At 35.9% G+C, this 26,028-nt stretch overlaps 1 protein-coding gene across 3 annotated transcripts in view; it reads left to right on the forward strand.

The window, feature by feature from the left end:
* The window catches only part of LOC150082125 (uncharacterized), a 645,531-nt gene that overhangs the window by 611,810 nt on the left and 7,693 nt on the right, over window positions 1-26,028 (forward strand). For all 3 annotated transcript variants that reach the window (XM_090379113.1, XM_090379114.1, XM_090379115.1), the window contains 2 exons: window positions 11,284-11,361; window positions 18,413-18,518. In XM_090379113.1, the coding sequence (XP_090235239.1) occupies window positions 11,284-11,361; window positions 18,413-18,518 (184 nt within the window). The remainder of the gene's footprint in view (window positions 1-11,283; window positions 11,362-18,412; window positions 18,519-26,028) is intronic.

Below are 26,028 nucleotides of genomic sequence, written 5' to 3' on the forward strand. Positions count from 1 at the left end.
TCACTGCCACCAAGTGGTTCATTTATCTGCAGATTCTTAATGCATGAAGAATCACTACTGATAATCAAATCAAGAGTATTACTCCCTCTAGTTGCCTCCCGAACATGCTGATGTAGAAAACAATCATCCAATAAATCCACAAAAGCCTTGCTACTGTGTGAGTGACCAGCCCCCAAATTCCAGTCAATATCTGGGAAATTAAAATCCCCCATTATAAGACTCTGATTTACTGGCCCACTCTATTTCTCCGAACAGTTTCTTATTATACTCATCAGAGTCATTAGGCCTATAGCACACTCCTACTCTCAATTTTGATCTCCCAATGCTTATGTCACACCAAACTGACTCGACACTGCACTGTCCAGCGATGTCGACTGGCTTCACTTCCTTGGATTTTATGTGTTTTTTAACTAATAGCATAACCCCTCCTCCCTTCCTATCCTGTCTATCCTTTCTGTAGACATTGTACCCCCCAAATTCCAGTTCTGCATTTCTTATATCTGTGTGACACCACGTCTCTGAAATCCCCACAATATCTGCCTTTGATGTTTTGAGCAATACCTCAAATTCATCAAATTTATTTACTAAACTCCTAGCATTGGTGTACACACAAGTATACATGCACCTGTTCTTTTTCTTAGCTACCCTAACACAACCCATGTGTTTACTTGTACCCCAATGATTCCCAGCAGTCTCTGAAATATCCTGCATCTTATTTTCCAGGCTGCGGCTCATTCCAATAGAAGCAGTGCAAGAATCACTTTCACCTCTGCCAGTGGCTACTGTTAATCTATTAGTCCTTGTATCCCCCCAATCTAGCAGTTTTCCGACCCACCTAACATTGCCTCGATAGCATCAGCAAACATTCTTGCACCCTTTCTATTTAAGTGTATCCCATCCCTGTAGAAGCAGTCTCTCCTGTTAACAAGTACAGACCAGGCTGAAAAAAATTCTACCCCTTGAGCCCTGCACAATCTTTCCAGGGCCAAATTGATTGACAGGGCTCTCATCATATACTCCCTCCTATCGTGTCTGGGCAGAATTGCAGACACTTTCAATTTCAACCCTAATTCACGGCTTTTTTTCATCAGTGACCTGTACTTGTCAAGTAATTCCGCCGGTCTCCTACTCTTAATGTCATTAGTGCCAACGTGTACAACTATATCACCTTTTGTGCCCTTAAAAGATGATATCCGCTCTACAACGTCATCAACTTTTGCCCCTGGCAGACATACCCTGGTCCTATTCCACCTATCCTTTTTACAAAGCATGTTTCACGTTTCCCTGACAATAGAGTCACCAACAACTACTAGTTCCTTTGGGACCAGCGCATTCTGCTTTGGGGGTTGCCGCTGTGTTCCGCGATGACCAAGTGCAAGCTCTGGCATTGGTGTGGGCAGCTGAGAGCTTGATGGGCCCCTCACTTGTAATCCTTCGAGGGCATCCACCCTATCCTTCAAGCTCTCATATAGGCCCATAACAACGCTGAGTTGTCGCCTTATCTCCTTACACTCCTTGCATCGCACACACACAAAGACATCCCCCATGGCAGTATCATGTCCCATACTTGACTGCTCCGCAAACATCAAGCAAATAGTGCATCTTACAAGGCTGTGATTCAGAGGACAACTGCCCCCCTCAGTTCTCCCCTGGGCCACAGCATTCCCATTAGCTTGAGCCCTTTGCTTTGCTGCTCTGGTTTGAGTCTGGTTTAATTTATTGCACTAACAAAAAAGCCCAATAAACCTGAAAGTGCAAATTGTTTTTATTGTTTTATGATCGTGACCTCCAGGAATGTGCTTTAGAAAAATATCGCAAAGCCATTCAAAATTGGTTCTTATAACAGAACATATGATAACAATAAAAGTGTAATGCATTTTAATGATTTCAATTGGTAACTAATACAATTTACACTTTAAAAACAACCTTTTAGAGAGTTATATAGCGAAAATTTCAACTTCCAAGGTCTTGGAACGAATTACCAAAAAACGTGTTATTGGGTTCACAATGCAATGGTGTCTCTGGAACGGATTAATATCGTAAAGCGGGGTACACTGTATTGTATAGCTACAAGTGTGGTTTGAAATGCGATATTTATGAAAGTTTAATATTATTTTTTATTTTATTTTATTTTTTTTTTCCGATTTTGTTGATACTTGAAAAAAAAACTCGTAAACCTGGGAACCTGTAAAGTGAAAACTCATAAAGCAGGAACTGCCTGTACTAATAAAGATAGCACTACAGCTGCAACATATCTAGATATAGATATAGATAAAATTGATAATAAATGGTATACCAGAGTACATGATAAACGTAAAAACTTTTAACTTTGAAGGTATTAGTTTAACGCATTGGCATTCCAATATCGCAAAAAAGGATTCATAGTAACATTATTATTTCACAGAGTTTTGGATTAATAAAAAATAAGTAATAACATCAAAAGTATTATAGAGTCACTAATAGAATTAAAAGCCAAACTGATTAGGAATGAATTCCCAGAAAAGTTCATAGCAAAATATCTTAACAGGGCTATAATTATCGAAATTAATAAATGGCACGGAAATATTAACCCTAAATTAGTTATATCAGAAGTACATAAAAAAATAAAATATGACAGTCATTTATTCTCTCTGTTCTTGCCAAGGTCATTCTGAGAGCCTGTTCATATGTATATATTAGGCACTTGCCTTTGAGCATATTACATATAGCTTACACTGTAGAAAGGTTGTACCTATATTTGTTCTACTGGCAGTAATTAATTTTTTGAATTATTAGCATTATTCACTAATTTATTTTAAAGTGAGTTAAAAAATAACAGCTGTTTTCTGTAATTCTGCTTTCCATAACTATTATATAATATTGTCTGTTATTTTCTGCTATTAGTTCAGTACTGTTTATCTACTTATTCTCAGTAATTTTCCAACACTTTCAGTTGTTGGAAAATTTTTACACATTTTATAACTATTACTTGGTTTTTACACAGTTTATAACTATCTTCATTTTATACCAATTCCAGCAATTTTCTATCATTATCTTCCAAGGAAACAATTGTTTATTTGTTTAATTTGGTCTTAAAGTAACCAATAATAAGCAGGCGCTGCTGTCTTTCCTGGTCTTATCTTACTGCATTTTCTTATTTTGCACAATTTCTAATATTATATGTTATGGTCAGTTATTTAGTTTTTCAGTTTTTAATATCAAGTTCTACTTTTTTCAGCCTTTTTCTAACATCATAGGTAATTTAATTAATTATTTCGTTTTAATTAGTTCATTTTTCCACATTTTCAGTTAAGTTAATTAAATATATAATTGGTCCCATAATTACCAAAAGTGAGAGGGCGCTGCAGTCTTTCTTCATCATATATAAGCAGTAAACTGAGTTATAAATCCTTTTAGCTATGTTGTTCACAGCAAGATGGTATTATTCATTTGACAGAAAACTAATTTGATTTTCTATTTTATCTGCTATTTCAGTAAGTACTGATTTATTCTTATTTCCAAAAACTAATGTTCATCATCATCGTCATGAACTTGGTCCGGCCTAGGTCTTTTAAGACCTGTTCGTTGTAGATCTTGGAGGTGGTCTTGATCTCGCCATCGTTGTCTTGGTCGACCAACATCTCTCTTGCCTGTAGGTTTGTAGTTAAAGGCTAATTTTGGGATCCGGTCTGGGTTCATTCTTTCTATGTGGCTGATCCATTTTTCCTGATACCGTTTTATGTCATTTACTATGTTATCTACTTTTAATTTCTCGCAGATATCTAAATTTCTTTGGTGGTCTAGTCTTGTAAAGCCTAATAATGGTATTAAAAATCTCATTTGTGCTGCTTCTAGTTTGTGTGCATCTTTCTTATTTATGACCCAAGTCTCACAGCTGTAGAAGAGGGCTGGTTTTGAAATGTTGTGCAGTCGTAATTTTGTTTCAGTTATCATTTGTTTTCCGAAGTGGCGTTTAATCATTCCATTCATTTTATTATATTTTTGTAGTTTAATGTGGATGTCTTTCACTTCATTTGATATTAAATTTCCCAAATAGGTGAAGTCAGATATTTGTTCTATTATTTTATCGTCAATAACAATTTTGACTCTTTCTATGTTTTTTCCACATAATCCCATTGATTTTGTTTCTGAGGTGGAGATTTTCATCTCGTACTTTTTACCTATTTTATTAAGTTCATTTGCTGCTATCTGTAGTTCATCTTCAGATTTTGCAATTATTACTTGATCATCAGCATATAATATAGTTCGGATTTTATTCCTGTTGTTCAACTGTATTCCGTTATTAATTGTTTGTTTACATTCTTTAAGAATTTTATTGATGTAGATATTAAATAAATTTGGTGATAATCCACATCCTTGTTTCACTCCTTTATTGGTGTTAATTGGGTCTGATAATTGGCCATTAGAATATTTTATACAAACTTTTGAGTTTTTATATAAGCTTTGGGTCATTTTCCGGAGTTGGGTTGGGATATTTTCTTCACGTAGAATCTGCCAAAGTTTTTCCCGGTTTATATTGTCATATGCTTTTTCATAATCAGTAAACAGCCGAAATGTTGGTAGATTGAATTCTCTTCTTTTCTCCAAAATTTGTTGTAGTGAGAAAATGATATCTATTGTGCTTCTCCCTTTTCTGAACCCACATTGTTCTTCTTCTAAGAATTGTTCACTGTATTTATTAAGTTTATTCTTAAGTATATTAGAGTATAGCTTTGCAGCAGTTGACAGCAGTGTTATCCCTCTGTAGTTGTTAGGGTTATTTCTGGAGCCTTTTTTGTGTAAATTGATGACTATTCCTGTTTCCCAATCTTTGGGTATCTTTTTATTATGATATTAAATAATTTTATTAGTGCGTTTTTTAATAAGGTGTCCCCATATTTAAATAGTTCTACATTCAAATTGTCTATGCCTGGGCTTTTTTGGTTTTTTTATTTTTATAATATTAACTCTAGTTTTTCCATTGTTATATTTTCTTCATCTTTGGTTACCACAGATTCATCTTCCAATTGCCTCGTGCCTGGGTTATACCATAGTGTTGCTTCCATTCTGCTTAGGAGATGGAGTTGGTTTTTATTTGATCATTTGTCTAGTTATAATTTCTTAAAAATTTTAAAACCTCTTCTCTGTGGGCCCGTGATATCACGTTCTAAAGATTTAACAAATTTATCCCAGTCACCTCATCGGATTCTTCTGGTTAGTTTTCTGACTTCTGCTCTAAGCTTTTTATATTTTATGTGTAGATGTAGGTCTTTAGTTTGTAGGAACAGTTTAGAGGTCTTTTTTTTTTTTTCATTGATTGTTTGTTTCAATTCTTCATTCCAAGTTCTTAGCCAGCTTTTATTTTTTATAGGTTTATATCCAAGACTTTCTTCAGCAGCTCCCTGAATTGATTTTTTCATGTTTGATCAGATTTCCTCAACATTATCACTTTCATCTGATTTGAGTTTATTTTTCAATCGACTTTCATACAGGAATTTAGTGCTTTCATCTTCCAACAAATGTATTTTTAATTTCTTAGTAGTTTTTGTTGGTATTTTCTTCTTTTTATTAAGATAATTTCTTTTTATTTTGAAAGTGCTTTCTACTAGGTAGTGATCACTGTCAGTTTCACTGCCTCTGAATACTCTAGTGTCTCTAATTTTGTCATTTAAATTTTCATTAATGATAATATAATCTATTATAGACTTTGTGTTTCTAGCTTCCCATGTGAATTTATGGATATTCTTGTGTCTGAAAAAAGTATTTGTAATTTTAAGTTTATTAAAAATGCAGAAGTCTATCAGGCATCTTCCATTATTGTTGACCACGGGTTTGCCTTCTGATCCTATACATTTGTTACTGATTGAGCATCAACCCTTGCATTAAAATCTCCTGCTAGTATGAGATACTCGTTTTTGTTAGTTTGGTCTATGATCTGTTGTAATTCGTCATAAAATTCTGCGGTTTCATCAATGTTGCCTTCTACTGATGCATAGATGCCAATGATTGTTATTGTATAAGATAGAATTTTTAGTCTTAATTTCAATATTCTGGGTGATATCCAAGAGTAGTCTAATATTTTTTTTTCTCATTCTTTCTTTATTATAACAGCAACTCCCGATGATGCCCACATTTCACTTGGTGCGCCGGAGTATCATTATGAAGTTACCTATTTCTTTGGATCCTTTGTTCTTCTTTTTTGTTTCAGTAATGACTGCTATGTCAATATTTCTATTTTCTAGTTCCATGATCAATTCATCTAATTTGTGATTTATTCCCCTAACATTCCAAGTTGCTACTTTAAGTTCCTTAATCATAGTCCTATATCCATTGCCTAGGTCATTTAAATTTTGAGATCCTTCCAGTTTTTTTACCTTGAGCTTATTTCCAGTATTTAGAATGTCACCCGGTTAGGTTACCAGCCTTTCGCGGGGTAAGTCTAGTGGTGGGGCTGCCAGCTTATAGCCTCTAGACAGGCTTCACATACAGAATTTCCTCTGTATGTGATGGGACAGTTATACCACTCAATATTATTTTTATCTTATTCACAAAACTTCTATTTTATCAGGTATTTAATATATTATTTTATCTTATTCATAAACCTTCTATTATATCAGGTAATTTCTATTCATTATAGGATTTATGAAATATGGTACACTAGTTATTCTAAAATTACTTCTAATTTACTTCAAATATCACTCACAACATACTGTAATACCAAGATCCTTACTAAAAGTACAGTTACGTTCCTGGTAAATTCGAAGTATTTATATAATATGCTGTTTTTATGCTTTTGCTTTCAGCTTTCTTACTCTAAATTTTTATACCTAAAAATTTATTGGAGCAATTCGATGGAAATTGAGGTCTATTGCTATGCTATTTACTTAAAGATATAATTACCATCAGGGGTAAAGGAAAGGGTTTATGCTTCCGTAAAGGTGAGTACAGTGGTCTCAGACAGTTTTTAAATTCTGTACAGTGGGATCAACTGACAATGTTACCAACAGTAAATTCTAAGTGGGCAGCATTCAAGGAATTAATCGTGGATGCTACTAAAACTTTCATACCCATTAAGAAATATTGTTCAAGGTTTAGGCCTAAATGGTTATCAAATGAACTAATGAGACTCATGACAGAGAAGAAAAATGCATGGGATGCATATAAATTATCAAGCGACTCAGAAGCCTATGGCAGATATAAGCTAGTCTGTAATAAGGTCACAAAGGAGGTTAGGCAGGCGAAGGCAGATTACAAGAAATCTTTGGCAAAAGATGCTAAGAAAAACAGCAAGGATTTCTTTACTTATATAAACTCTGAAAGGAAGGGATGAATCAAATTGGTCCACGTGATATCAATGGTTCGACTGTTGATGATCCTGCTCAGATAGCAAACAAACTGAATGAGTATTTTGCATCTACATTCACACATGAGGAGTTATTAAGGTTTGAAAATGGCAGAAGGTTATCAAATTGTAGCAAGGTGCTTAATGATTTTGTAATAACTGAGAGCAAAGTGGAGGAGAAATTGTTGAAGTTAAACATAAGAAAGGCACCTGGGGTGGATGGGATCTATCCAGTTATATTAAAGGAGGCGGCAAAGCAACTAAGCAAACCCTTAGCCAATAATTATGAGAGTATCCTTGGACTCAAGGGAGGTCCCCACTGACTGGATATGTGCAAATATATCCCCAGTTCACAAAGGGGGATCGAAGGATGACACGAGTAATTACAGACCGGTTAGTTTAGCTTCTGTTCCGGGTAAAATAATGGAGTCACTGGTTAAAGATGCATTGCAGGATCATCTAGGCCAAGAGTGCAGCAATAATTCAGACACAGCATGGGTTTGTTAAGGGAAAGTCTTGTCTGACAAATTTGATAGGATATTATGATGTGGTTACAAAGGAACTGGATGCAAAAAATAATTTTGATATCATATATTTGGATTTCAGGAAAGCTTTTGACACGTCTGAGCATGGAAGACTATTGTACAAATTGGAGCAGAATGGTATTAAGGGTAAGTTGCTACAATGGATAAAAGGATGGTTGAGTGGGAGAAGACAGAGGGTGGTAATTAATGGGTGCTGCTCTTCGTGGACTAATGTTATTAGTGGAGTCCCACAAGGTTCGGTGTTGGGTCCTCTGTTGTTTTGTATATTTATCAGTGATATTGATGAAGGTATGTCAGGCTTAGTGTTGAAGTCTGCAGATGATACAAAGGTTGGCAGGGTTGTTAATGACAGTAATGGAAGTGTGCTACAGCAACAGGATCTAGAAAAGTTCGGCAGATGGGCTGAGAAGTGGCAACTGAAGTTTAACATTGACAAATGCAAAGTACTGTATATGGGTAGAAGTAACCCCAGAGGAATGTACCAATTGTGTAGCACTGCACTTAGGTGGTAGAAAATGAAAAAGACCTGGGAGTAATTGGGCAGTCAAATATGAAGTTTTCTGAGCAATGCAGACAGGCTGCTAGGGCAGGTCATGGGGTTTTGTCAATGATATATAGGAATTTTGCTAGCAGGGAAAAGGAGGTGATTGTCTCTCTGTATAAGGCAATGGTCAGGCCACACCTTGAGTACTGCATACAGGTCTGGAGGCCTCATCTTAGGAAGGATGTAGATTTGCTTGAGCATGTACAGAGAAGGGCAACAAGATTGGTGAGGGGAATGAAAGGATCCTCTTACCAAGAGAGGCTTAAGTTCTGCAAATTGCAGCAGCTGGAGACTAGGCACCTGCGTGGTGATCTGATTGAGGTGTATAAGGCCTTGAATGGATTGAGCACACTGAATTCTGATGGGATCCTTCCACTTGTTCAGATTACGAACCTAAGGGAGCATAAATTCAAATTAAGAAAAGACAGATGTAGAATAGATGTGCGGAAATTTGCCTTTAGCCAGTGGGTGGTTAATTGCTGGAACAAACTTCCATCTGTTGTTGTGGAAGTTGATAGGTTAAATAAATTTAAGGAGGAACTGGACATGCATTTGGAGGGAATGGTGTGATTTTTTTTTTTTTTTTTTTGGCTGATGCTGCATAAGCTCATACACTTGCTTTCTTGCATCACATGCCACTACTACTTATTCCTCCCCCTATTCGCCTTAATTTTAGCATAAGCCTTTCCTTTTCACTACATACATAAATTGTACTAATTAATAGTTGGTACTCGCTTTTATTATTCTTGATTCACTTCCTTTATTTTTATTATTAATTTTCACTGCTATCTATTGGGCTAGCAGGTATTCTGGCAGTTTGCTGCTAAATTTAACATATGTCACAGTAATATATTAGAACATTGAAACTATATTGAAATTATATTCTCAGTATATTTGAACCTAGACAAAATGGCCAACAGAAACAGATAGCCTCAGCCAATTATTGATAGGATATATTGAGTGGAGCTAACCCTAGTTAACGTTCCATTCAATGTATCCAGTAATTAATAATTTGCTACACCATCATTTTAATTTTACTATTTCTCTGTTCTGATACTCTTTTTCTATTTCTATTACTCAAATTTCATATATGTTTATATATATATATATAGGCGGAGAGTATAAAGGTAGGTAGATAATGTCAATGTGCTAACATAACTGAAATTGTAATTACGGAGAACAAAGACGAGAAAGATGATAATAATAAGTAATTAGAAATACTTAATGCCATGTGTCCTATGATTTCAGCACCTTCATCTGGAATCAGCCACCGAAATCAAAGGAAAACATGGCAAGAAGTACAGCTTCTGTTTCTGACATGAAATATACACAGCACATGGTACACGTGGGGGTTCAGTATTGAAGATCAGGATTAAAATTTAAATATAAGTCGTATCGCGTACGTATATTTCATGGCTGACCCGACGGGCAGAATGCAAAGATTAAGAAGTAGGATAGTTACTGAGGTTGAGTAGGTATATAATCATAGAGAAGGTCTGTACTGCAGTGGAGGGTGATAAAAAGAATAGCGTAAATCTGTTCTGAAGTATTTATGGTATAAGATAGCGACCTCTGTGTGTAAGAAATTGGAAAGTTAAGGAAATAATCAAAAATATAATAAAATAAATTACACTGACTACCCCGCATGTCATCAGTTAGAAACTAAATTAGATTAAATTAAATTAAATTTCAAATATATATTGGGGATAGGTATTAAACACGTGAAGTAATGGGTCCCAGGATAGAAAGGAGTTAAAAGCTTGCAAAGTAGTGTTAAATAGTCACTAAACTTTGTTTATAGCAGAAAAGGAGCATCTCAGATATAAACTGAGATGCTCCTTTTCTGCACTAATGGCTCAAGAGAAATAAAAATATATAGAAAGGTAGGAAAGAATACGGAAGATGACACAAATAGATCTTGCTTGGGCATTTTGGGGTTGCTATTCCCATTCCTATAGTAGGACCCTGAGCATAGTTCTGTGAGCATACTCCAGTGTTTAAGCCAGTTGTGTGGTATATAAAAATAATAAAAAGATAAAAAAGTTAAAAAAATAATAAAAATAAAATAATAATATACTCCTTGGTTAGCCAATTGGTGGGTACAAGTTTTCTACGTTTGTAAGACACCAAAAAAGAGGCTAGGAGTATAGACTGTACATTATGTACAAGCCTAGCAGCTGTAGAATATCAGTTAGCCATTATATTATTGATATCGATGATGTAGTTAATCAACTTTTTATATTCAATAATAAGGAGTGCTTTTTTTGATATGGTAAAAACTGGAAGCTTATTGTAGAACCACTATATGCAATAGCAAAATATTAATAGTTAACAATAAGCTTATATACAACCAGAAGTGGCAGGCTCAACAGATCAGTCAGGTGTACAACACATGGCACTTTGCAGAACAAGTCATTTTCCTGACCCTAAAAAAAAAAAAAAAAAAAAAAGATCATCAGGTCCCAAATGCACTGGTTCAAAATGAAGTAATTTTATCCATGAATTGTGTGGTGTATAGAGAAATTTCAAGAGTGTTGTCAATAAAATGTGTGAGTTTCAATTCCTGGGTAGGACAATTAATGCTGTCAGTAGGGCTCACAGAAACATGCAGAATGTTTCTGACATGTTTTCTTGATTTGTAACATTCAAAAATTATGTTATCTCTCTTTCAAGAAACTGTATATACATAGAGAAAAAAAGTTTAAAATAAAAATACAATGAACACTAAAATTGCAAGAACATAAAGTGTTATTCAGTTTGTAGCTTGGCAAGTTTATCAGATTTAATTACATCACTGTATTTATTATATTCTTATAAAAATATGGTATGCTGTTGGGTTAATTGTGTTTTTTCTTGTTTTCCACCACTTTTAGGTTTCTGGTGCTTGCAGTTTGCCTTCTCATGAAAGGTCAGTGGATGAAATTCCTACTAAACTGAGTGCATTTTCAGAGGTAAATATAGCCTTATCAGATTGAGTGGGTGGTGGAGTTTTAACTGCTTTAAATAAATATTTAACATTTTAATGTTTTAATCATTATTACTCTAATTCTTTGTTTTTTGAAGCAGCTGGTATTTGATTGATACTTTGTTGATAATTGTAGTTTATTGGCCATCCCATGTAAATATAGCATTATTTGATGAATTAGTGTGATGGATTTCCACAGTACTGTGTTGAAGATGAGATTTTATTGGTGGTTTGATGAATAAAACTATGGCTATTTTAATATAGGTATTAATTCCTCTGAAAGCTTTCTTGTTGCTTTGACTGAGCAGTTGAGGACTTTGGGGAAATTCCATCCCCCTTCCCCCACTAGACTGACTAGATTGGAACATGTTTTTACAAATATAGTGCAGGTTGTGATGGAATTAAATCAGGTTAAATTCTTTCAGTCAGCTCATTTTGTACTAGTTATAGAGGCATGTGATGCAAGAAAGCAAGCATATGAGCTTATGTAGCATCAGCCAAAAAAAAAAAAAAAAATCACACAACCATTCCCACTAAATGTTTGTCCAGTTCCTCCTTGAATTTATTTAAGCTATCAACTTCCACAATGACAGATGAAAGTTTGTTCCAGCAATTAACTACCTGCTGGCTAAAGGCAAATTTCTGCACATCTATTCTACAACTATCTTTTCTAAATTTGAATTTATGTTGACTTAGGTTTGTAATCTGAGTAAGTAAAAGAATTCCATCATAATTCAGTGTGCTCAACCGATTTAAGGCCTTATACACCTCAATTAGATCACTTCACAGGTGCCTAGTCTCCAGCTGCTGCAATTTGCAGAACTTAAGCCTCTCTTGGTAAGAGCATCCCTTCATTCCCCTCATCAATCTTGTTGCCCTTCTCTGTACATGCTCAAGCAAATCTACATCCTTCCTAAAATGAGGCCTCCAGACCTGTACGCAGTACTCAAGGCGTGGCCTGACCATTGCATTATACAAAGGGATAATCACCTCCTTATCCCTGCTCGCAAAATTCCTGTATATCATTGACAAGACCCCATGACCTACTCTGGCAGCCTGTCTGCACTGTTCAGAAAACTTCGTATTGGACTGCACAATTACTCCCAGGTCTTTTTCATTTTCTACCCATATACAGTACTTTGCATTTGTCAATGTTAAACTTCAGTTGCCACTTCTCAGCCCATCTACCGAAATTTTTTAGATCCTGTTGCTGTAGCACACTTCCATTACTGTCATTAACAACCCTGCCAACCTTTGTATCATCTGCACACTTCAACACTAAGCCTGATATACCTTCATCAATATCATTGATAAATATACAAAACAACAGAGGACCCAACAACAAACCCTGTGGAACTCCACTAATAACATTAGTCCACACAGAGCAGCTTCCATTGATTACCACCCCTGTCTTCTCCCACTCAACCATCCTTTTATCCATTGTAGCAACCTACCCATAATACCATTCTGCTCCAATTTGTACAGTAGTCGTCCATGTGCAGCAGTGTCAAAAGCTTTCCTGAAATCCAAGTATATGATATCAAAATTATTTTTTGCATACAGTTCCTTTGTAACCACATCATAGTATCCAATCAAATTTGTCAGACAAGATTCCCTTAAAAAAACCCATGCTGTGTCTGAATTATTGCTGCAGTCTTGTCTAGATGATCCTGCAATGCATCTTTAACCAGTGACTCCATTATTTTACCGGGAACAGAAGTTAAACTAACTGGTCTGTAATTACTTGTGTCACCCTTCGATTCCCTTTTGTGAATGGTGGATACATTTGCACAGCTTCAGTCTGTGGGGGTCCTCCTCGGAATCCAAGGATGCTCTCATAATTATGACTAAGGGTTTGCTTAGTTCCTTTGCCACCTCCTGTAATATAACTGGATAGATCCCATCCACCCCAGGTGCCTTTCTTTTGTTTAACTTCAACAATTTCTCCTCCACTTTGCTCTCAGCTGTTACAAAATCATTAAGCACCCTGCTACAATTTGATAACCTTCTGGCATTTTCCTTCCTTAATAATTCCTCGTGTGAATGTAGATGCAAAATACTCATTCAGTTTGTTTGCTATCTGAGCAGGATCATCAACAGTCGAACCATCGATATCAAGTGGACCAATCTGATTCATCCCTTCCTTTTAGAGTTTATATAAGTAAAGAAATCCTTGCTGTTTTTTTTAGCATACTTTGCCAAAGATTTCTCGTAATCTGCCTTCGCTTGCCTAATCTCCTTTTGACGTGATTACAGACTAGCTTATATCTGCCATTGGCTTCTGTGTCACCTGATAATTTATATGCATCCTATGCATTTTTCTTCTCTGCAACGGGTCTCATTAATTCATTTGACAACCATTTAGGCCTAAACCTTGAACAATATTTCTTAATAGATATGAAACATCTAGTAGCTTCCACGAGGAATTCCTTGAATGCTTCCCACTTAGAATTTGCTGTTTGTAACAAGATCAGTTGGTCCCAATGTACAGAATTTAAAAACTGTCTGAGACCACTGTAGTCACCTTTACGGAAGCAAAAACCCTTTCCTTTACCCCTAATGGTAATTATATCTTTAAGTAAATCCCACATCAGTATATTATGATCACTGCCACCTAGTGGTTCCTTTATCTGCAAATTCTTAATACACGAATGATCACTGCTAATAACTAGATCAAGAGTATTACCTTCTCTGGTTACCTCATATATCCAATTCTGCACTGGATATGTGTGTATGGTTTTTACTCAGGTTTCTTTTCCAGGTCCACTTATGTTTATTAAGGAAATATGTTGTGAATGAGCATATTCATGCTTACTCACAATATATCAATATTATCATTGGATAAATATATCAGTACTTCCTTGGCTCTGTGACGTTTTGATTTTTTTTCCCCTGGGATATTTCTTTCGTGATTTGAATATCAGATTCCTGGTTCTGGGTTTTAAAGTGGTTTTCTTTTATTTCTCTTGTTACAACTTCAAAGTTATGTGTTTCTTCATCACAAAGTAAACCTTGTTGAAATAAAACCCTGTACCTTAATTGTAATTAAACAGTGAACATTTTCAGAAGGGTTAGTCAGAGGAACAAAAACTGCATATTTCCTTAGGCTTATGCTAATTTTAATACTGCAAAGAAGTGTGCACGCCGAGAACATGTTGTTAGTGAGGCTGTTAACATGTTTGCTGCCCCCAACACACGTATATGCATGAAACAGCACTAGAAATGTTGTGCCATAATGCATAAAAGTGGTCATTCTTAGATGGCCAACCAGTGAGTGCTGTAAATGTAAAAGCACATGAAATTAATAACTACTCAGTATTGGCACATTGATTGAGTGCTTTGTAGTAATGCCTGCCATTTATTTATAGACTTGGCACACAGTTTTGTTTGTTTTTGATTGTGTTGAGTTTATGTACGTGAATAAACGTTTTATAAAATTTTAAGATTTGTTCTGATTTACATGTCAGCACAAAAGTGTTTGCTTTTAGCAGTGAATTCCACTTTTAATTTTCAACCATTATGTATGAATTTTTTGGAATGCTGGGATGGTGATTTTTTTCAACATTCCAAAAATTGCAGCACATTGAACAAGTTCTTTCACATTTAGGTGGCTGAAAGAGTGTGAAAGAGAACAAGGTATTTTCTGATAACAGTTCTGATGCTGTCTTTAACTTTGATTTAACTGAACAAGCGAATAAAATTGTGAAATCTGCTTCATTATTGTCTGATTGTAATTTTAATAATTATATGAACTCTATTGTGTCCCATTACTTCTGCAGATGACTCGAAAGAAAAGTTTAAGCAGGTAATTAATTCCTTAAGGGAATAATTCTGCTTTTTGGATTAGATTGGATTTCAAATTATGTTGTAAAAAAGTTTGACCTGTTCCCTCTTTTCATTTTCCAAGTGTGCCTCTCCTACTTCTATAACTGATTTTTAAGTCAATCTCTATTGCATCACCTTTCTTGAATAAAATTTTGCTACAGGCCTTAGTACCTCATTGTGTGTCCTCTAAACCTTATTATTTACATTATGGATTACCCTTGCATTCAACCATTTCATGTCTTTTTCATTTGACTTCTTTAATCTACAAAAATTGGAATGAAAAGTTGTCCATGCATGTTATATTTTTATTGTTTCATTTGCCTTTGAGTCAGTTATTATCTCTTCATTTTTAAGTGCATTTCAATATTTTTATGTTTAAAGTAATTTATTTGTTTTACTGTCTTTTCTGCTTATAAACAGAGAATTGTATTTCTCCAATAGATCTGTCTTTAATCCGTGTCTCTAGTACAAGTATTCCACAAAGTATTCTGCTATCTATCTTTCTATTTTCAATTATTCTCTTGCCTTTCTTTGTTATGTTATGTAATTTGCATAAGATAATTTATTATCTTATGCAAATTATGTTTGTATTTATTTCTCCTCTGTATCTTTCAATCAGTTGCAACTTTCTACAGTGGCTAACATGTAAATTAAATCATCATCAAAGTTTCTTGCGATGACCGACTAACTGGTTAAAATAAATTTATTAAAATAAAAATGAAAATAATATATACATAAGATAAAACAGAAATAAAATAAGGTAAAAACGTTAAAATACATAGTAGCTTTCGAAGCGAAGTGCCTCTTCATCAGCTAGTCTGTGAATGGTGTACTTCAGTATATATTGATGGTTGCAATAGCACAAATCAACTGGGCATGATCATGTGTCATGAGTTTGGTGTTGGTAAAGCAGAATTACGTACACATGATGATCGCCAGTGCTTATCGCACTGCAATACAGTACATTCTATAATAGGGTGAAGTACTGTTATTGGTGGCTATGTGCAGTGCTTCAAGCCATGAGCGCTGGCAATTTTCTAAAGCCTGTTTTCTAAAATCTGTCCTAGCCAGTGCTTTCACATACTTAGCTTTTGAGAACAAGGAGTTTTACATGTATGTGAATACAAAGAAGAAAATGAATAATCAGATGAGACCTGTGGGTAGTGGGTGTAGGAAAGACTTAGATTACCCAGCTAATGAATTAAATAGGTACTTTACGTTGATCTTGATTGACAGAAGACATGGTGAGGAGAGGCTGTGCGAGCGAGGCTTAGACATATGAAATTAGCGATTTTGAAATTATAGCTGATTGGTTTTAGAAAAACTTTCGAGCCTAAAGGCAAGGAAGGCTCTTGGAGTTGAAGTGGAAGGCAGCTAGAGAGTGGAACCATTTGGGTTAATTTTGAGGGAATTATTGGACTTGGGAGCGATTCCTTTATACTGGACAAGTGCTAACATATCACACACATAAAGGCAGCTACCACTGAAGTCCGACCAGTTTGTCTGACTTCCATGGTATGGAAAATCTTAGAAGTAATGATTAAAAGTGCAGTCCAGGGACATTTAGATATAAATGGCATTCAGAGAGACACACAACATGGTTCTGTTAAGAGAAGACCATGTTTAACTAACATGTTCAGCTATTTTGACACAGTTACTCATGAGCTAGATAATTTTGACATAATTTATTTGGATTTTAGCAAGGCATTTGAGTCAGTCCCTTATAAGAGGTTACTGCATAAGTTGAAACCTGTTGGAATCATGGGTAAGATTCTAAAAGGGATCACAAGGGAGAGTAGGGCAGGAAGCAGAGGGTTTGTGATTAATGGATATTCTTCAGATTGGTGTAACATCAGAAGTGAAATTCCCCAAAGGTCAGTTCTTGGACCACTGTTGGTTTCTGATTTTCATAAACAACATTGACAAGCAGGTAGAGGTCATGATGTGAAGATTGGGCGAGTCTTTGATAATTGGTGTCAAGTGTTGCTTCTTCAGGATGACTTGGACAAGCTTCGGTGATCGTCAGAAAAGTGGCAGTTGCATTTTAATGCAGCAGAATGCAAGATCTTACACTAGCAATCCCAAAATAATTTATATACACTTGGTGGGGTTGAATTAAAAGCAGTACAGGAAGAAAAGGATGTGGGAGTTATGGTACAAGCAGATACGAAGTTCTCTGAGCAGTGTAAAAATAATCTGCAGCAGTTGGGTCTTAATCCACTGTATGAGGCAAGATTGCACTTGGAATACTGTGTCAAATTATGAAGACATCGTCTAAAAAAAAAGCATTGAGATTTTTTATTTTCCAGAAATAAAGAAAGCAAGTTAGCAAGCTGTCAACTTCTGCTGTGAATGGAGATGCTACCACTGCTAAGTTTCTGTGTATACTCTGAAACGGTCAAATAAGTTCAGAAGAGTTTGAGATAAAGAGTACAAGAATGTAACCATATTTTGTGGTAGCATATGGAATTGAACACGTATAAGTTATACTGTACAGACAGATTTACTCGTGCCATGTTTTTTTATTTCTTACTGATCGACCATTCAGCTGTAATAGTATTGCAAAACTTTCATAATTTGTTCATTTGTTTACTTCAGTATTAAACAATTATAACCACAAAGTAACATTCTTGATCTCTTTTTCTCATCAGCAACCCTTCAGAGTACATAGTAATGTTAGTTGTCCTGCAGGCACATCAAATAATTTGTTAGGGCCGCTTCTCCAATGCTGCCTCTGTCCCATGAACATTCTCAACCTCGTGTCATTTGATATCACATCAGTGTCAAATGGGATGAATTGTTTCATTTCTATTCCTAATTTCTTTGGTATGATTACTGTTTTGTGGTAATACACTCTTTATTGAATTAGTTTTTGTAATGCCCCCCTCCTTTTTTATGATAAAATATAATTGATGTTATAAAATCTGAAGTCTGAGATAAATTATATAAACTTAAGGACACTTTTTTTTTTTTTTTTTTTTTTTTTTACCACATAAAATGGAAAACAAAATATGATTTATTGAAACATACTGAATTAAAAGCTCAATAACTACACTAGATTGTTCACAGGTGTTTCAGTATTCTTACAGAATCCTGTCTTCAGATCAAAAGGTCCTCTGACTACATGTTAAACTACATCCCAACTATTTTTGCGGTCTCCCATTGAAACTAATGCTTTCTTTTTAGTACAAATAATTTTATTACTATTACAGGACACTTTACAGAGGGAAAGTAATGAAGACACCTCTTCAAACTCTCAGGTGTCAGATACTACAGGTGATACTGAAATCGTGGAAAATAGTACACTGGAATCATCTTGTGAGTATAACTTTACAAATTAGGAAGTGTACATAACTTGTTGATTACATATAGTTTTTATTTCATTATATAGTATGAAAGAAAATGGATCTCTGAGAAATATATAGTCAGTTAGATAAATTCATTGGTATTGTATGTATCATCATCAAAATCTGTTATATCCAATGTATGTTTGGAACATTATGGAGAAAGTTCCATTTGTTAATCCTTCAGCACTCAGTTTGATTTCTTGCATCATTTGCCACTACCAATAGTAAAAATACAGTAAACCCCCGCGAATAGCGGGGGTTACGTTCCTGAGAAATGTCGCGAATACCGAAATCGCGAATACTGAGTTATGGCTCCCATAGTAATAAAGGGGTTCCGTTCCAAAGTATGAAATATATAAGAAAAACTAGTCTAAAATTTTGTCTATGTATGTATTATATGTACCTTCATAATATGACTGTACATAGACAGTACATAGTGAAATGCAAGCATATGACATCGAAATGAAAATAAGAAACAATTTAATATTAAATGTAATATTTATTAGAAATTTCAAACAAATCTTTCAAACCAGCGCCTTTGCTTGCTAGCAAAAAAAAAAAAAAACCATCACGCCAGTGCTATCACTAGTTTCGCTAAAGTGTTGATAAGGGAGTTTTGCCTTTTCGCGAATGATGAGTGAACTTAACGGAATTTTATTTTGAGTTCGGTCTTCTATCCATAGATTTAAAGCTTTTTCTATTTTTTCTAATTTAACATCACGAGTTACAGAGCAAATTTTTGAAGCAATTAGCGCGTTTTCACGGACACTACGGCGGATTTTTTCTTCCAATTTCTTGATTGATCGTACCGTTGACTCATTGATTTTATGTTTTGCCACTGAGGAGACAATTTCACCATTAGAAATTTTGTCTAATAACTCAATTTTATTCGCTAATGTCATCACCTTTGATATTTTCACATTTCTCTTTTTATTCGCAGCCATATTTTTGTAGGGGTTAGAAAGAACTTGTCCACAATAAAGTCACTTTCTTCCGTTAATACACTCGAAAAAGTCTGTTTTACACTGCAAAACGGTAGATTTATCATTTTTGTAAGCATATCAATTTATAAATTGATAAATTTATTCAATTTATAAACATATAAATTAAAAGCAAACGACGAAACCTTCCATGACAAACGCATAACACATACTGAACAAGGATTAGCGAGAAACATCCACGCTCGCGTTTTTGTTTCCCCTCTCCCCCCACCTACTGAGCGCTGTTTTGACCGGGAAAGATAATTTTAGCCACGCCCATGTTTTTTATGGCGGAAAATATTCACGGCGCTTTAAAGTTCACATTTTTTTAGGTTTCATTTTATATTAAATCGGCGATCGCAAATACGCGAAACCGCGAATACAGATACCGCGAATAGCGGGGGTTTACTGTATAACAGAAAATAAGATGGCATAGAAGGTACCAAGCTTATACAGCATCAACAAAAAAAAAAAAAAAAAGCATTTTCCATATCACCTGTCCATCTCTTCTAACAGTTTGTCTAGTTCTTTGAATTTATTCAGACTACTCACCTCTATGACACCAGATGGGAATTGTTTTCTGACAATCAACACCCACTGGCTAAAATCATATTTACATATGTCTGTCCTGCAACTATCCTCCCTCAATTTGAATTTATGCTTTCTCGTGCAGTCTGAACAAGAGGAAGGATTTCATTGGCATTGAGCTTACTCAATCTGTTCCAAACCTTAAAACACCTTGATCAGACCTCCTTGCAGGTACCTAAGCTATTCCTGGTAATGGTACCCGTTGGTTCTTTCACTAATCTCATTGCTCTTCTCTGCACCCATTGCAACATCACTTCCTAAAGTGAGGACTGTATGCTGTTTGTTTCGGGATTTATTGGGTGCATCGGCAACTATGACCATAGTGTGCCATTTCTTCTCAAATAGAGAAAATGGAAAAAGGAACCAGATAGTAATTTTTTTTTTTTTTTTTTTTTTTTTTTTTTTAGCTAACTAAAGGACGTGATATACTTTAATCATCTTGAGAAAGTTATATATGCTTGAGACATTTGTTTCATTGTTTAAAAGTGAAGTAAGTGTAGGATCTTTTGTTGTGGCTGAAGTGCAAAGATTCTGGCATTCTCTTGTATATTTTGTGCATTCAACCAGAATGGGTTTCACTGAGAGCATTATATTGCAGTGATGACATTGAGGGGGTATTTCTCCTCTTAAAAGATAACCATGAGTGATATTTGTGTGACCTATTCGCAGACGAGCCAATGTTACCTCCTGATGTCGGATTGAACTAAAGCTGGAAGGCCATCGCTCAAGGTTTGGCTTGATACTTCGAAGTTTATTATTAGGTTGATTTTCCCATGATAACTGCCATTGGCACATGCATTTTTCCTGGATTATTGGTCGATAGTCTTGGTGAGGCACTTTCTACTTGTTCTCGGGTGAACCTGTATGCAGAACTCAAGATGTAGCCTAACCATTGCCTTATACAATGAGATAATTATCTCCTTATCCCTGCTGCCAAATTTCCTGTATATCATTGACAAAACTTCATGCGCTGTCACGGCAACCTGTCTGAACTTCTCAGAGAACCTCATATGACCCTAAGTGCCAAGCGAATTCAAGGTCAAGCGTATCTAGTGCGAATCAAACAGTGATCTTTCTCAGAGATAAAAGTTCTTTTTAAGTTATATTGTTTTCTATCAGCAGTTCATTTATCATAAATCAATTCTACACTTGTAAGAACAGAGAAAGGAAATTCACCTTTCTTTTTTGTTATATATATATTACATTCTTTACTAACAACTAACCTTTCTAACCGCTTGGCCTCCTTGCGGCACTGCTCCTGTCTGCCCGTGGCGGAGACAGGAGCAGTGCCTGAAACCTTGGCAGAAAAGTCCTCTTGCCAATGACAAAAAGGAGCAAACATGGCAAATACAGACCATATTGACATGAATAATGACAACCCAAAGAGATTGAAGACTGATCGGATTGAGCAACCCTGCCCATCTTTCTTAATCTTCTACTCTCTCAGTAACCAGCTTATGAGTAAATTGTCTCCCTTTGTTATACAGAACATCTGGAGGGTATTGCAGGATCTCCCAAGACGGTGAAGAGACTGCAATCAGGAGACTTACTTACAGAAACCATGAATCAAAGACATTCTGAAAAGCTTCTACAACTAACAGGCTTTGCTGTAATTTCTGTAAAAATATCTCCTCACGCAACCCTAAATTCACCTAAGGGTGTCATATCGAGTTGGGATTTATTAAATGTCATCGAGAAAGAAATAACCCAAGAACTGCAGGGACAGAATGTAATTTAAGCGAAAAGAATAATGATTAAAAAAGATAATCAACTGACACTTGCCAGAAATATTATTCTTACCTTCAATACGCCAAACTTACCTTCCTCTGTAAAAGCAGGTTATTTATTTTGTCGCATTCGCCCATACATTCCCAACCCTTTAAGATGCTATAAATGCCAAAAGTATGGGCATTCTCAAACTGTATGTAGAGGAATTCCTGTCTGCCCCAATTGTGGGTCCTCAGACCATATACAAAATGACTGTACAGCTATAAAAACGACATGCCCAAATTGCAAAGGCTACCATCCTGCATATTCCAAGACATGTGAAAAGTAGAAAACCGAGAAAAAAATAGTAAAATACAAGGTTGAGAACAAAGTTAGTTACCATGAAGCAAGAAAACTAGTTGCACCAACTATAAACCAAAATATTACCTATGCAACTGCTGTAAAAAATATCAAGCAGTCTCCGTTCAAACTGATGTCACAGTCCCTACTAATAAATCAATTTCTGTTTGGGCTAGAAATGTCCTCTGAGATACAACCAACTATATGCAAGCAACAATCCAAGACCACAGACCAAGAAAATAATACAATACCAGCGGTATCTCCTCCACGAGTGATCGCTACCACATCTTGTATTACAAACTCAAATGCGATGAAAAATATTCAGGACACAACCATGGACACAGATGGCAGATCTATACAGGAAGATCCTATTTTAGAAATCCATGCCGAAGAAGAAGAAATGGACACTGGTCGGCCAGTTTTCCAAAAAAAAAAAAATATAACAAAATTGGAATGTCATAAACCAGTCACCTTCAAAAAGCAGTTAGAATCGGCTCCATCAACTAAACACAAATAATGCCTTGTATTTTACAATGTAACTTCAGAGGCTTTCGTTGCAATTCAGACAATATCCAAGATCTAATTAATTGATTTTCTCCAGTTGCCATTTGTCTTCAGGAAATTTACTTAACATTGCAAATTTCTCCTTCAATAAAGAAATATTGCTTTTATCGAAGGGATCGTAATACAACAAATGCTGCTCATGGTGGTGTAGCAATCCTGATAAATTCAAAGATCCCAACTAAACATGTTCCATTTCAAACTGAAATAGAAGTTGTTGCTGTACATATAACTCTCCATATTGCAATAACACTAGTATCAATCTACTTACAGCCAAACCATACTTACAGTTTAAAAGATCTTGAAGACCTCCTTATACAGATACCTCTGCCTCTCTGTATGTTAGGGGGACTTCAATGGGCATCACAGAATACATCACGTCACATCTCCTAAATGTGGCTAAAGACACAATACCACTATCAAATCCCCCAAGTTGTAAGCATTATAATTATTGGTGGAATGAGGAATGCATAAAAGCAAAAAATAAATCCTGGAATTTGTTTTGGCAAAATCCAACAACAGCCAATCTAATAAATTATAAGAAGTCAAAGGCAAGCCAAGAAAGAATCCTGGATCCATTTTGCATCAAGCATTAACAAAAACACTGACATCAAAATATGGAAAAAAATTAGACCGCTTTCTGGTAAGTTTTCTACCATACCTTCTCCAATCCTGTCCTGTAGGACAGGATTGGAGAAGATAGATCTCGCCCATTATAATGGGCGAGATCTATCTAGCCCTTTAGATATCGCAAATGCTTTGGGCAACACATTTGCTGAAATCTCAGTGGCAGCAGCTTATACTCCATCTTTCCAGAGAATTAGAAACACTGCAGAACAGCACTCTATTAACTTCCAAACTGCCCTCCTTCTGCCATATAACAAACCTCTCCAATATTCAGAACTCTTGAAAGCCATTGAGACATCCCACAATGGCGCTGCCAGACCAGATGGAATCTATTACGTCGTGCTGCAACATCTCGATGACAAAGCTTTGCGTCTCCTGGTCTTTTACAACCGTATTTTTCTAGAAAATGTTTATCCAGCTTCTTGGCATCATTCTACTGTTTTGGCATTCCTAAAACCTGGAAAATATCCAACCAATCCCCATAGCTATAGACCAATATTCCTCTCAAGCTGCCTCAGCAAAATCATATAAAAAATTGTCCACTGTAGACTTGTGTGGATCATTGAGTCAGAACAGTTAATGAGCAATAGTCAGTATGGAATGGAGTACCATGCAGACATGGGGTGTCACGCAGTTCCTTGAGATTCAATGGAGGTGCAGGCCTGCAGTGAACAGCCCTTTCCAGCTCATCCCAAAGATGTTCAATAGGATTGAGATCCACAGACTGAGCGGGCCGCTGCAAGAAAGAAAAGTCATCGTCATGTTCCTGGAACCATTCCATAGTGATTCAGTCTTTGTGCACTGCCGCATTATCCTGCTAGAAGTAACCAATATGACTGAGGATAAATTGTCAACATGAACGGATGCACTTGGTCAGCAACGATGTTTAGGTACGATGTGGAATCAGACATGAATCTATGGGTATCAGTGGACCCAACATGTTCCAAGAAAACATTCCCCACACCATAACACTGCCCCCACCACCTTGCACAGTAGTTGTCAGACATGATGGGTCCATGGATTCGTGTTGTTTTCGCCAAATTCTGAGCCTTCCATGCACCAGGAACTTCGACTCGTCAAACCAAGCAACTACTTTCCAATCCTTGATAATCCAGTGCTGGTGTTGCTGTGCCCACAGGAGGTGTGCTCTCTTGTTCTTCATTGATAACAAAGGTACGCGATGTGGCCGTCAGCTGTTGTAGCCTATTCGCAACAAAGTGCAACTAGTTGTCTGTTGTAATATTTTGTTCTGTGCACCAGGGTTGTATTCTGACGTGATGTGTGACATTGTGGCCCATCTGTTTGCTTGCACAATTCTAGCCATCCTCCTCCTCTGACCTCTCTCAACAAGCGATTTTCTTCTACAGGAGTGCCGTTGAGAGGATGTTTTCTGTTTGTTGCACCATTCTCGATACACCCTTGAAACTGTGGTGCATGAAAAGTTCAGGAGAACTGCTGTTTCAGAGATGCTTTGTCCAGCACGTCTTGCACCTACCATGCCACGTTCGAAGTCGGTTAAATCACTCCTTTTCCCCATTCTTGCATGCTCAACTGACTAGAAAGGTTGTTCTGCTGCATTTATATCCACAACTGTGGTCATGTGACTTGCAACATTGTGGGAAAAACCATTTGTGTGCACAGCAGGGGTGTACCTAATAAAATATACATACATGCTGAAATGGGTACTGCTTATTATTTATTGTGATCACATTTGGTTTTCTAAATTTGATAACATTAAACGGAGGTTTTTTTTTTTTTTTTTTGTTGTTGTTGTTTTTTGGTGAAATATAAAAAGTTGTTTATCACAAATCTTTATTTATTCGGTACAGTATATATAGTACTCTACATACATAACTACAATATAAACACATACTAACTGATTTCAGTGATTTCAATGTTGAAATCAAAAAAATAGAATATAAAAACGTTATAAACATAAAAAACCAAGTCAGTAGAGTTTACAATAAATCGTCAATACAAATATTTATCGTATTTTAGTAGTCAGGGGCTTGAACCCTGGTCCACTCAAGGAATGCATGCTATGCACTCTCGCTCCTGACCACTTGGCTATGTCAGGCCTAATACTAACCTGTTTAAAAAATTTCTCCAATCTTTGTTTTTAATCCTTAGCAGTTAAATTTTCAATATGTTCTTGTAACCTGTGCAATAATTTGTAGTTTTCAATTTTTACCCACTTGTCGTAATTTTGTGCAGTATTAAATGAGTTGCTAGTATACTTTTTGGCACTGCATTACTTTCTTCAATATTTATTACGACACGTGGCTGAATAAATCCTACTTTATGAAAAGTTTTTGTTCAGAAATTAAATCCAAAGCACTAGCCATCATATGCACTGCACTTAATAAGTTAATTCTTTTTGCTGTATCCTTAGCTTGGGCATCATCACTTTCTTCAATTTCTGCAATGATTTTTAGTTGCATTGCAATCCTGGTGTTTATAAATACCTTTGATTCCTTGATCCGAAGGTTGCACTATGGATATTGTATTCGCTTATGTTGTGCCATCAGTATAGGCGCGAGGTTAAAAAAAATTCAACTATTAGGTTTTTTTATCCCTCTGAAGACGTGGATGTTTACTTTTCCCAGTTAAGAAAAGCTTCTTTTTTTTTTTTTTTTTTTATTGTGCCTGTCATATTGC

This window comes from Mastigoproctus giganteus, chromosome 8, assembly GCF_048544385.1.
Source record: "Mastigoproctus giganteus isolate SK-2022 chromosome 8, ASM4854438v1, whole genome shotgun sequence".
Lineage (NCBI taxonomy): Eukaryota > Metazoa > Arthropoda > Arachnida > Uropygi > Thelyphonidae > Mastigoproctus > Mastigoproctus giganteus.